At 33.4% G+C, this 14,002-nt stretch overlaps 1 protein-coding gene across 1 annotated transcript in view; it reads right to left on the bottom strand.

Moving 5' to 3' along the window:
• LOC132700421 (5'-3' exonuclease PLD3-like) overlaps positions 1-4,505 on the bottom strand; it is a 34,756-nt gene extending 30,251 nt beyond the window's left edge. The window contains exon 1 of the mRNA XM_060667730.1: positions 3,985-4,505. Within this exon, the coding sequence (XP_060523713.1) occupies positions 3,985-4,075 (91 nt within the window). The 5' untranslated portion in view covers positions 4,076-4,505. The remainder of the gene's footprint in view (positions 1-3,984) is intronic.
• Between the last annotated feature and the right edge of the window lie 9,497 nt (positions 4,506-14,002).

Genomic DNA, 14,002 nt, shown 5'->3' with positions numbered 1-14,002 from the left:
GCGGTTTCTTGTTGTATAGGGACGTATCGTTTTTCTATCGTGCTCCTGCGGAGCACTATGAAACTTTCGCAAAATCGTAATTAATGTAATGTAAGTATCTCGCGCACCCTGTATGATAGACGAAACCTGAAACTCTCTCTCTTTTAACCATAATCGGCACACAGCGTACATATTTGAAAAAAATGTAGCCCTGGATCTTCCACGTTTCCTAGTTCAAGAATTTTTCTAAAATAGTAAATGGTTTTCGAGAAAATAAGATTTTTCCGAAACCTCGCAATGACGTCATTGCTTCTTGACAACCCCCAGAATATTGATTTTCATATGGATTTTTTTTAATTTCTCGAGCAGTGTGTGTGATAGACGAAAACCGCAAATACAAAAATTGGTGCTGCCTATGACACTGTTTCAACCCATTAGCCATATTTTTTACCATTTTTGATTTGCAATTAATAGTTTAGCCTGGAAAAGAACAATTTTCAAAGTCTTTTAGATTTTTACCTATAATTTAAAAACCCTGTGTATAATCGAAAAAATGCCTGAAATAAATGTTATACCACTGGATCCTCCGCGTCTGCCACTTAAAGAATTTTGCCGATCGGGTGAATGGTTATGAAAAGAAACATGTTTTTCTGGAAACTAAAATTACCAAAAAAAAATCAAATTAAAAAAAAAATACTTCTACTTCTCTGCCAGATATGAAGTCGGTAGCTGCAAGTTTAGTGCACATATTACGTTTTTTTAATATTGCACGGAATATCGCGAACACACTGTACAATAGGTGAAAACCTTAAATACAAAAGTTTTAGCTGTGTATGCGAGCTTTATTGCCATGCAAAAGAACTGATATCTGAAACACAGTCCTTTACTTATCGCCAATTTTCATAATAGAGGGACCCATTTTTCAGTTTTTTTAACTTACAGCCCACCCTGAAAAATTGTCAAGAATAAAAGTTTCCATAAACCCTTTTCAAGAAATGATCTTTTCCTTAGACCCCTTGGAAACCCAGTTTTTAATTTCTTTTTAATATTTCCCGACTACCCCCCAATTTCAATAAATTCCGTTAGGGAACCAAACGCTATTTGCCTGCCAATTTTGAAGTCGATAGCTTCAAATTTCGGACACTTATCGTGTTTCATAGCAAAGTCCAAAAAACAGTCGAAAATCGAAAAAAAAAATGGACATCGAGGTTTGAAGGCACCCATTTTTACATATCATATGCACCCCGTGGAAGGTTAAAAAGGACCAAAACAAAGAAAGGAGAAACGGAGAACGGACAGACAGAAAAAAAAATTTTTTTTTCGACGCTGATCATTTCTGTACCAATGGCGGTCCTCTAGGACCTACCGTTACCGAGATCTCGAGTTTAGTGAGGAGCGTGTATACTTTCGAAAAATTCTATTTCATCGATTTTTCAAAAGTAACAAGGCGAGTTTAAATGAAGAGAAGAGGAAAAAGGTAGCGAAACAAAAAACAGTTTTGTGTATTTTTAGTGTTGTTATTTTATCACTTTAATGCTCTGTAATACTTTGAAAGAATCAAAGGCTTGTAGGCCAAATAAAGCTTTCTACATTATAATTATATTTATGTCTTTATGCATACGGGGCGTGTCAGAATTGAATTAAGGAAGTGGACGGAACGTTCCTCGTCCAAAAACAAGCGGAAAATTCATACGAAGGCTCAGAAAACGTTTGGTTTCTAAGTTTAAAGTATCAGGTTTTTTACAAAATTGAGTTTTTTAAAACGCCTTACCCGACCAATTAGATTTCATCTAGATTTTTCAGAAGCATGCCCAGTGCCCACAAGTATATTGTTTTTGTAGAAAAATATCACACTTGAGAAATTCTTTAAAAGTAAAAGACAAGATTGTTGTATTTTTAGCGGATTGATTTGAATATTTAATAACATAATGAATAAAAAATCATTAGAGATATAAATAGCATATCCGTCGAAACAAACAATTAAGTGAAAAACCACAATTAAAATAAATAAACAAGAGATATCGATCCTAAGCATTCTTGGAATATACGAGTAAACTTATTTGTAACGAAACTGGGTTATTCAGTATGCTTTTTAGCTGCAAAATTTTGCTATGTGTGTAATACTGTCTCCACAATAACTAATACACAAAACATAATTTCTAAGTTATCGAGTTTCTTGTGTACTAAGTGTAATTCAGTGTACAGTGTGTCAGGTTTTGGTTGCAATTGTTGCAAATCTGAGCCACTGTTGAATGAAACGAAAGGTGGCGCAAACAAAATTATCTCATTTTGCAAACCAGAGGAAGATACCGGCATTGCATTTTTAGGTATGGTCTGTTCATAAATATAAGAAAGTGGTAATTAACATACAATGCATCAAGATTATTACCTAAAGTTTCGGAATTTAAATTCAGCTAAAATTGTGGTCTGTAATAGAAATTAATTTTATACCTACCTGTGTTTAATATTCGGTGGTTTGGGATACTACTTAGTTTAAGTTTATTAGTAATCATTCTTATTTCGTGTGTCAAACAGCGTGTGTTGAGTCGTGTGCGAATTACGCAAAATATGTGCGAGTCTAGTGTATTTCAGGAGATGCTCCAGCACAAATGTAGACAACGCTATTCTATTGAGACTAAGGAAGTTATAAACAATGTTTATTTGACTCTCATTGAACGTGGTGCCAGCAACCAAGCAACTTTAGAAGAAACGGCCACATTGATGAAAATTCCAACATCAACTATATGGAAAATTGTGAATAATCCCATTTCAGCGAGGAAAAAAGAAGAGATGCTGACATTTTCTCGAGTGTAGATGAAAGTGATCAAGATATAATACGGCGTAAAATTTACCAGTTATACGACGAATAAAACGTGCCTACATTAGATGTCTTAATTAGGAGGCTTGAAAAAGATGAAACCGGTGTTAAATGTGGCAGAACTACCTTATGGAAGTGTATTCAACACATGGTTTTAGATTTAAAAAAATTGACAAAAGGCAAGTTTTAATGGAATCTTTTAGAAATCGGAAATGGCAACTGGAATATCTAGAAAAAATTAGGATTCACAGAGATCAACAAAGGCCAATTATTTCCTTGGATGAAACCCGGTTCGATACTTCTGATACTCCGGAAAAGCGTTGGGTTGAATCAACTGACAAGTGTAAAACAAACGCGCCATCAAAAACAGATAAAACTATTTTGCATGCTTTCTCTAAAGATGGTTGGATTCCAAATGGACTTTCTCTGTCTGCGAAAAATTTTATAGATTCTTCGCTGGATTACCATGAAGACACCACCGCTGATTTATTTGAAAGTTGGTTTAAAAACAAACTAGTTCCAAACATTCCTTCCAATAGCGTCATTGTAATGGACAATGCAAGTTATCACAGTAGACAGATGACTAAAACCCCTTTCTCATGTGACACAAAAGCAACAATCCAAAACTACATGTATAATAACGACATTTATTTTCACGAAGATTATACCAAAAAGCAATTAATTGAGGTTCTACAAAGCTTGAACCTACACAAGGAATACGTTTGTGATAATTACATAAAAAATCTAGGGCATACAGTTTTAAGCCTTCCACCTTACCACTGTATATTTAATTCCATTGAACATGTTTGGCACCAACTGAAATCTGCCATTCGTCGTAACAATGTTTTTCCCCGTGTTAACTCCAATGTCCTCAAACTTATAGAAACCGAAGTTTTTAACACCCCTCCACAAAGTTGGGCAAAAATGTTAAACATATAGAAAAAGCAGAACAATCGTATATCCATATAGCAAATAATATAGAACAAATAATAATTAGAACAGGCGATGATAACGATAGTGATACTGATATATTATGTGAATAATTTTAAGTAATTTAAGTAGCTAATAAAAATAATTTGTAATTTTATTTTAGATTTAAACATAAATATCTACATAAATAAATAAATATTGTTTAGTATCTTTCCTAACAATACCCCAAATAATTAAATTCTAAGCAAAGTACAGACCTGTTCGGCCATATTCCATTCTTTCAACTTGCCCGGATCTTTCCTTAATAAAACCAAGGAGCCTCAGTTTTTTACCTTCTTCCTCTCGCATACTAAGAATGGCAAAAACCACCAATTTACATATCTATTCGTGTCGTACACTTGATAGGTAGCACCAATTACCGGATAATTACTGTAGTTTCCACTACAAAACAGGGTCGCATTTTTAAAAAACTGCTTCCGAAACTCGAAAGGCCGACTTTAATTATTATGGATAATGCACGACATCATCAAGTTATCAATTGGCTGCCAAGTAAGCGGATTAATTACCCAGACAACTATCTAAAATGTGAGTTGTTAAAAATTGTCAGAAATTAGAAAACAAACGTATGCTACAGACGAAATACTTGCTGAACTGGGTCATCAAGTTTTAAGATTGCGTCCTTACCATGGATATTGAATACCATAGAATTGGTGTGGGCTCATTGGAAAATATTTTTTAATAAAAACATTGTAAGTGAGACAAGGCACGACGATACTGCAGTAGTGTCTGTTTGGAAGGCAGTTCTCCAGACAGTTACGATAGAAAATCGGATCAGTTGTATAACAGATACAGAAAATATAATAAAAAAATTGGAAAAAAAGTGAATACATCTGGTATAACGGTACCACCACTTGTTACTTTCGAAAATCGATGAAATCGAATTTTTCGAAAGTATCTACTCTCGTATAAAAATTTTATATCTCGGTAACGGTAGGTCCTATGGGATCGCTATTTTTTTGTCTGTCCATTCTCCGTTCTCATCTTTTGGTTTTTCCTGAATAACTTTCGAATCGTTGGAACTACAAAATTGAAATTTGTCTCCTTTTAAACCCTCCACGAGGCACATAAGCTTATAAGAAATGGTCCTGATCCGACGCCGGTATCCATCTTTTTTCGCGATTTTCGACTGTTTTTTTGGACATTGCTATGAACGACGATAAGTGTTTCATAGCAATGTCATATTTGGCACATATATGCAGCTTTGCCCGTGACGGAACGAAATGTAAATGGCGGTGGCCTGGAGGGTCTAAAAAACACATCATTTTTCAAAAACCGTTTATGAGACGAAAATAATTCTTGAACCCGAAGACGCAGAAAATACGACTCCATAAACTTTTATTCTTGACAATTTTTCAAAAATATACAGGGGGCGCCGCAAATTCAAAAAAACTTAAAAATTGGTCCCTCTATTATGGAAAATTGGTTATAACTGAAAGACTGTGAATCAGATCTCACTTTCCTTTATATTTCGATATAGCCCGTATAGACAGCAAAAACTTTTGTATTTAAGGTTTTCACCGATTGTACAGGGTGTTCCCAATATTCCGTGCTAAATGAGAAATGTGTTAACTGTCCTAAATTTGCAGATATCAACTTCAAATTTAGCAGAGAAGTAAAAGTCCGTGTCCACATTAAAACGGTAGAAATTGGGTGCAATCAAATTTTTCCAAGTATTTTTTTAAAAAATTTGAATTTTATTTTGGTAATTTTAGCTTCCAGAAAAATACGTTTTTTCTCCATAATCGTTCACCCGATCGCCAAAATTCATTACCCAGCAGACGTGTAAGATCCAGTGTAATAACTTTTATTTTAGGCAATTTTTCGATTATATACAGGGTTTTCAAATTATAGGCAAAATCTAAAAGACCTAGAAAATTGTTCTTTTACATAGTAAATTACTAGCCGCAAATCAAAAATCATAAAAAATATGGCTAATAGATTCAAACAGTGTCATAGGACGCATCAAGGGCTACAGTTTTCGTATTTTTGGTTTTCGTCTATCACATACGCTGGATATATATATGAAATGAATGAAAATGATATGAAAAAATCCATATTGAAATCGTTATTTCCGGGGCTGTCAAGACGCGATGACGTCATTGAGAATTACGGCGCATTGCATGGTTTCAGAAAAAACTTATTTTCTCGAAAACCTTTTACTATTTTCAAAAAATTATTGGACCAGGAAATGTGGATCATGTACAGGGTGTGTCGTTTATGGGCAAAAGTCTAAAGGATCCTAAAAATTTCCGTTTCTCTGGGTAAACTATTGGCTACAAATGAAATACCGTTAAAGATGGGATAATTTTATTTCGACAGTATCGCAAACTGTGTCGAGGGAGAGTTTCAGGTTTCGTCAATTATACAGGGCGCGACGTATTTGACAAAATATCATTCGACAACGCTATTATTTGTGCAAATTTTAATATTTACCGATGTTTACTGTAACTTTGAAGTTCGACGAGATGTGAAGGACACTTTATACGAACTTGCCCCGCCCAGCGACGATTTTTCGAAAGCAATCTTGTTATTAATATAGATGAAGGATCTGTTTCTGGAAGTAGTTGTTCTAATTTTGACTCTTATGATGATGTTTCATTGTCCATACAATACAAACATATGTTATACTTGGCAAATTATTTTCTATAAAGTATGTTAGATTTTTTTTTATTTTCCTATTTTTTTGGTATTGTTTTAATTTTTATTAGATGGAATGAGCTTTCGAATAATAGTTTATTTAACAAATTATCATAATTTTTTCATGTAGATTCGCCTACTTAAATATTCGCAAATCATTAAGGATCACCCTGATCTATTATTACATAGAAAATACATGAATCCATCTCTGAGTATGGGCGTAGTATTTAAATTAATAAATACCAAGTACAACTGATTCTCTTACTCCCAAGTAATATGATAATGATCGTTAGTGACGGCTGTCTTGCATTGATCACATAGACATTTACGGCGGAACGATATCTGTTCGAGTATAAGTGGAAGTAAGATAAACAGCCTCTTTTATTCTGTCGGAATTTTATTGCCGACTATGCAATCACAAATCGTGCCGACCACAATTATCAAATGTCTTAGCCTAGATATTCTAACAGGACGGTAGTCATTTAATAGTCCAAGAATAGATCTTACAAATAAAGGCTAGAAAATTATCGAAAAATTGTACACCGTTTTAAAGGTAATACTATATGTGCGTTTAACATCACTAATTTGGCACAAAGCGTTTCATGAATGAGCGCATCTTATTGGTAAACTTCTTCAGTCATTCGTTTATTAAACATGCGCTTCCCTGCTTAACGCTCGTGCCAAATCAAACTCGTCACTAAAATAGCGCTTAACAAAATTGTTGCACAATATATTTAATACTACAGTAATAAGATTTTGGTATCTGGAGATTCATCTTCTGCTCTGCGGGTCCCTCTTATTTGTGGCAGGAATTGTAACATCTGCACACGTTTGTTGATTACCCTCGTTTTTGTTCTTCTCTTTGAAATTCAGTGAAAGGTTATTATGCTCTGTTTCATAATGCGAACGAGTTATAAATTATTATTGAACTATGAAACTGTTTCTATGATGATTGTCAATGGTCTGAAGAATAACAGGTAGACAGACAGGTAGTTGACCTACCTGTATCTTAATGTTAGAAACTAGAATTATAGTTGCTTTCCGGCAAACTTCGTTCTTGAAAATAACTAGTGTTTCTAAATTTAACAAAATAAATAAGAACTAAAAGTTCAGATTTTCACGAAATTATATATTTTGTGTCCTTATCAAATGTAATATTTACAAATTACCTGCCACTATATATACCGAGAAATGACAATAAAACCTTATTTTATTGAATTTAAATTCAATAAAGGAGAGGTATTTAAATCTAATTGGTCGTTAAGCAATACATTTGAATGTCACATTTTGTTAATCTCCATGGCTTCCAATAAATTTAATTTTCTACTTTTTGCGGCTGTATGTTAAACATCAAAATTGTCGTCAAAAATGTGTTTTTCTGTGTTTAAGTGTGTAGCATAATTAGAATTTAGACTATTGTATTTAAACGCTTTTTATGTTCGTTAATGTGATTCTTGAAGGATCTACCTGTTTGTCCATTACAACCTGTAGACACCTGATTTTTGAGATTTTGGACATTTCGTATTATTGTTTTTTAAAAATTTACTTATTGTGTTGTTAGTTCTGAAAGCTATTTTTAAACCACGTTTTGACAAATGTCTTGAAACTTTTTCTCTGGGTCCTCCTATGTATGTAATGTTTTAAATTGTTCCTGTTCTGTATTAGGTTTCTGATAAATAGAGTTTCCTGTTGTCTGCATTTGTTTTTTATTTATAATTTTATCGATAATGGGCTAATTGTAGCCGTTGTTCAGTGCAATTTCTTTAGTGATGTTAAGTTCTTTGTTGTAATTTCCTGTTGAGTGTGGCGTATTAAGAAGTCTGTGTATAAAAAAGTGAAATGCAGCCATTTTGTGTGTATAAGGGTAATTTGAGTTGTTATGTATGACTGGGTCCGTGTGTGAAGGTTTATGGTAAAACGCGTTTTCTTAATAGTTAAGTCTAAAAAATTAATAGAGTTATCCTGTTCAATCCTGTTATCCTGTTAATGTAATTTAAAAAAGAATTCGATTTTCTGTCCGTTGCAACAAAGCAAACAGATATCCAGGAGGTATCACCATAGAAACCTTTTACTTAAAGGATGTTCTAGTATGATATTTTCCAAATTATCCATAAAAATCTCGGCTAACAAAGGACTAAGTGGGTTTCCCATAATCAAACCTTCCTTAAAGATGTAAATCTGTCCATTAAATTCAAAATTATTTTCAACAAGAAAATTACAACAACTTACAGAACTTAATATCAGAAGTTTGTAAATATTACATTTGATAAAGACACGGTGTTGTCGAAACAATTGTAATGTATAATTTAATTAATTAATTAATAATAATAATAATATATAATTTCGTGAAAATCTGAACTTTGAGTTCTTTATTTTGTCAAAACCACCACAGTTTAATTTCTGAATTTATTGCTCAAAAATAGTTCAAACGTGTTCGAATTCAATTTGAGTTGGACAGTGAACAATATACCGAATTATGCACGGGGGTAAACCAAAGAGAAATACAGGACGAAAAAGTGCCTTCAGGAGAATGATAGACTCGTTTCACTTTAAAAATAAATACCAACCTTGGACAAATTAATATCTGAACTGCAAAAGGATGATTTCGTTTCCCTCATGAGGAAGAAGAAATTGTGGAGAAATTTTAAGGAAATTAATTATCGTTTCTAGAAAACTCAAAACGCAACAGTTTCTAATAGAGAAAGACGAAATTATCTGCTGACATTTGAGAGAAGTTGGACAGTTTCGAAGGAAATGGAGGAATGGTCTACTGCAACAAAAGCATATCACTGTGAACCCCGCATAAATGGTATGGACGCAAGTAAAAGGATTTGTAGCATGGAATAACACCACTTTTAAAATGACAGGCACTGAAAGAGGAATCAAAACAGTGAATTGTGAAAAATTATATATACTTTATCTCACCACACGGAACGCGATGACTATAATTTACAATCTGTTTTTATATTATCGTTACTTCTATTTAAGTTTATTTATGTTCGTTAATACGTTTCTTGAAGGATCTACCTGTTTGTCCAATATAAATTTTAGGACAAGATCCGCATTTCAACCTGTAGACCCCTGATTTTTGAGCTTTTGGACATTTCGTTTTATTGTTTTTTAAAAATTTTCCGATTTTTCGAAAGTTTTTCACTGAGTTCTCATATGTATGTAATTATTTTAAATCGTGTTCTGTATTAGGTTTCGGATAAATAGATGCTTTGTTGGAACTTACAGACAATTGAATTCTTTTTTAAATTATATTAACTCATTACATGTTCGTATAAAATTCACTTTTGAGATTGAACAGAATAACTCTATTAATGTTTTTGGCTTAACTATTACGAAAACGCAAAACAAATTATATTTTTCCATTTACATTAACCTTCAGACACGGACCCAGTCATACATAACAGCTCAAATCACCCTTATACACACAAAATGGCTGCAATCCGTCCATTATAGATAAATTTAGAAATAAAAAACAAATCCAGACAACAGTAAACTCTATTTATCCGAAACCTAATACAGAACACGAACAATTTAATGTAATTACATACATAGGTGAACCCAGTGAAAAAGTTTCAAAACATTTGCCAAAATGTGATTTAAAAATAGCTTTCAGAACTAACAACACAATAGGAAATTTTTTAAAAAACAATAAAACGAAATGTCCAAAATGCGGATCCTGTCCTAAAATTTAACGAACATAAAATAGCGTTTAAAAACATTAGTCTAGATTCTAATTATGCTATACACTTAAACACAGAAAAACACATTTTTAACGACAATTTTGATATTTTACATACAGCCACAAAAAGTAGAAAATTAAATTTATTGGAAGCCACGGAGATTAAAATTAAATGAGACATTGAAATGTATTGCTTAAAAATCAATTAGATTTAAATACCTCTCCCTTATTAAACTTAAATTCTCACAATTTTAATTAAGGTTTTATTGTCATTTTTATATTAGCAAGTAGTTTGTAAATATTACATTTGATGACGGTGTTGTCGAAACAATTGTCATAATTTCCTGAAAATTTGAATTTTTAGTTCTTATTTATTTTGTTAAATGGATTTTCGTCAAGTAAATGCCCCATCACCTCAATACACACATTTATTTATTTATTTGTTTCTTTATTAGCCTCTTAGGTATATTTTGCCGTTCTCTTCTTATATTTATAAAGTAGTTGCGAAGAAATCCTCATTTAACTTCTTCCTTTTCCGATAAACAATAACATAAAAGGCAATTTTGAATATTTTAATGAAACAAATAAAATAGTACTTCACTTCATAATAAACTTTGCTAATACTTGCCTGCTGTAAAATATCGCGGCCAGGCCCAATGATACGCGCTTTTACCCCGGATCGAACATTTTTCCCGGACTAGAGTTTACGAACCAGTTATAGAAAGTTCCGGATAAACACGTGCGACCCGCAGGAAACCCGCCACTACATTGATTTGCAATCTCCGGACTACTCTATTCCAGCCTTTTGCACCCTATGCGTTCCGCACACACATTTTCAGGATTACGTGGTTGACATGCGCCAGAGTGTCCTGCTATTGGGGACGTTTGTTCGATGGACGATGCGCGACGAACTACCGAAGTGTGCACGGATAAGACCTTTTTTTGTTTCGTGTCTGTATGTTGTATGATATTTTTCGGACTGTTTGATTTCTACTTGATTGCAACAAAGAATCAATAATAATTAAGTGTAATCGGAATGGCGAGGTCTAGCTTGCAGCTAATCACATCTAACCACTCAAAATAGTTACTAACAAGATTGCTTTCGAAAAATCGTCGGTTAGAGGGAGAAGGTCGTCGCAAATAGCGCGAATCAGCTTTTTATTTTAAAAAGAAGGCGCTTCGCGGCTTCTTGTCCTAGAGAGACGCATTGGAACTTTCGCAAAATCGATGTAATTTGATTGTGAATACACCCTGTATAAAGTGTTACGGCGCCCTTCGGTAAATATTAATATTTGTACTGGTAATTGCAATTTAAAATTATAATTTTTCAAATATCTTGCGTCCCCTGTATTATAGATTAAACCTTAAACTCTCTCTCGACACAGTTTACGATACTGTACATATCAAATTATCACGTCTTTGAAAATTTGCATGTATCGCCAATAATTCTCCCCAGGATCTATTAGAAATTTTTGCCCACAAACGACGTACCCTGTATATAATTCCACCAATGTTCGAAATAGAGGATATAGCCCTGAATCTCCTTAGTTTCCTGGTATCCGAATTTGTAAAATGGAGTAAATGGTTTTCAAAAAACTACTTGTATTCTGAAAATACAAAAATTGTAGCCCTTGATACGGCCTATAACACTGTTTGAACGGACTCGCTAATGTTTGTACGAATTTTGATTTACGGTTAATAATTTACTCTCGAAAAGTTTTCAGGGTCTTTTAGTTTTTTGTCTATAACTAAAACACCTTGTATATAATCGAAAAAATGCGTAAAACAAAAGTTTTAGCACCGGATCTCCTACATATTACGGATGTAATTTTTTTTCGATTGAATGAATGGCTTTGGAGGAAAAGCTGTTTTTCTGTATGACAAAATAACGACAAAAAAAATCAAAAATTAAAAAAAATACTTCGCGTTATTTTACTGCTCCCAATTTAAAGAGTCTAAATGCGGGTCCAGACTTCTACTTCTCTCGCAAATCTGAAGTCGGTAGCTGCAAATTTGGAGTACTTATTATTTTTTATTATGTGTTTACGGAATATCGCAAACACCCTGTACAATACTTAAACACCGTAAATTAAAAAGCTTAAGCTGTCTATATGGCCTATATCGTCATGTAAAAGAAACTGACATCTAAAACACAGATTTGAAATTATTGCCAATTTTCAATAATAGGGGACTGATTTTTCAGTTTTTTTGAATTTGCGGCGTACTCTGTATATTTTTGAAAAATCGTCACGAATAGAAGTTTATAGAGCCGTGTCTCTGTTTCAAGATTTTTTTGGTCTCATAAACAGTTTTTGAAAAACGATGTTTTTTGTAGACCTTTTCACGCGGAATACTTCCCGGCGATCGATTTCATCGATTTTCGAAAGTAACAAGATAGCTTTCGAAAAATCGTCGATGGGCGGGACAAGAACTTCGCGGTTTCGTGTGGTAAAGGGACACATTGTTTTTCTATCGTGCTCCTGCGGACCATTATGGAACTTTCGCAAAATCGATGTAATTTAATTATGCATGCACCCTGTATAAAAGATTAAAATTTTGCGCAAATAATAGCGTTATCGAATGATGTTCTTTCAAATATCTCGCGTCCTGCATAATTGACAGAACCTGAAACTCTCTCACGACCCGGCTTACGATACTGTTCAAATAAAATTATCCCATCTTAAACGGTTTTTCATTTATCGCCAATAATTTACCCACAAAAACGGAAATTTTTAGGATATTTTAGATTTTTTGCCCATTAACAACACACCTTGTATATGATACAATCATTGTTCGGAGAGGAGGTTTATAGCCCTGGATTTTCCACGCGTCCTGGTTGAAGAATTTTTTGGAAATAGTAATAACCAATGACGTCATCGAGTCCGAAATAACGATTTCAATATGGATTTTTTCAAATATCCCGAGCAGCGTATGTGATACACGAAAACCGCACATACAAAAATTATAGCTCTTGGTGCGGCTTATGACACAGTTTGAACCAATTAGCCTTATTTTTTACGATTTTTGATTTGCGGCTAATAATTTACTCTGTAAAAGAACAATTTTCGAGATCTTTTAGATTTTTGTCTAAAATTTGAAAAAACTGTAAATAATAGAAAAAATACCCGAAATGAATGTTATTGCGCCGGATCTTCTGCGTCTGCCAGTTAAAGAATTTTGCCAATCGGAGGAACGATTATGGAGGAAAATATATTTTTCTGTAAGCTAAAATTACCAAAAAAAATTCAAATATATTAAAAAAATACTTGGTAATATTTGATTGCGCCCAACTTGTATCGTTTAAATGTGGACGCGGATTTTTAGTTCTAAATTTCAAGTTGATATCTGCAAATTTAGGACACTTAACACATTTCTCATTTAGCACGGAATATCGGGAACACCCTGTACAACAGGTGAAAACCTTAAATAAAAAAGTTTTTCTGTCTATGTGAGCTATATCACAAAATAAAAGAAAGTGAGATCTGAATCATAGTCTTTCAGTTATAACCAATTTTTCATAATAGGGACACCCATTCTTCAGTTTTTTTGAATTTGCGGTGCACCCTGTATATTTTTGAAAAATTGTCAAGAATAAAAGTTTATAGAGCCGTATCTTTTGCTTCTCCTGGTTCAAGAATTTTTTTGATCTCGTAAAGAGTTTTTGAAAAATGATGTTTTTTATAAACCCTTGCATGCGCGATTTTTTATTTTTATAGAATACTTCCCGACCTTCCAGTTCCCCCATTTTCAATAGGTTCCGTCACGGGGCAAAGCTGCATATATGTGCCAAATATGAAGTCGATTGCTTCAAATTTCGTGTTTCATGTTTCATAGCAAGGTCCAAAAAACAGTCGAAAATCGCGAAAAAAAGATTGATACCGGCGTCG

This window comes from Cylas formicarius, unplaced genomic scaffold, assembly GCF_029955315.1.
Source record: "Cylas formicarius isolate icCylForm1 unplaced genomic scaffold, icCylForm1.1 PGA_scaffold_4__25_contigs__length_36172078, whole genome shotgun sequence".
NCBI classification, from domain to species: domain Eukaryota; kingdom Metazoa; phylum Arthropoda; class Insecta; order Coleoptera; family Brentidae; genus Cylas; species Cylas formicarius.
The sequence above is the reverse complement of the archived record's forward strand: the minus strand, read 5'-3'. Positions and strand labels throughout refer to the sequence as shown.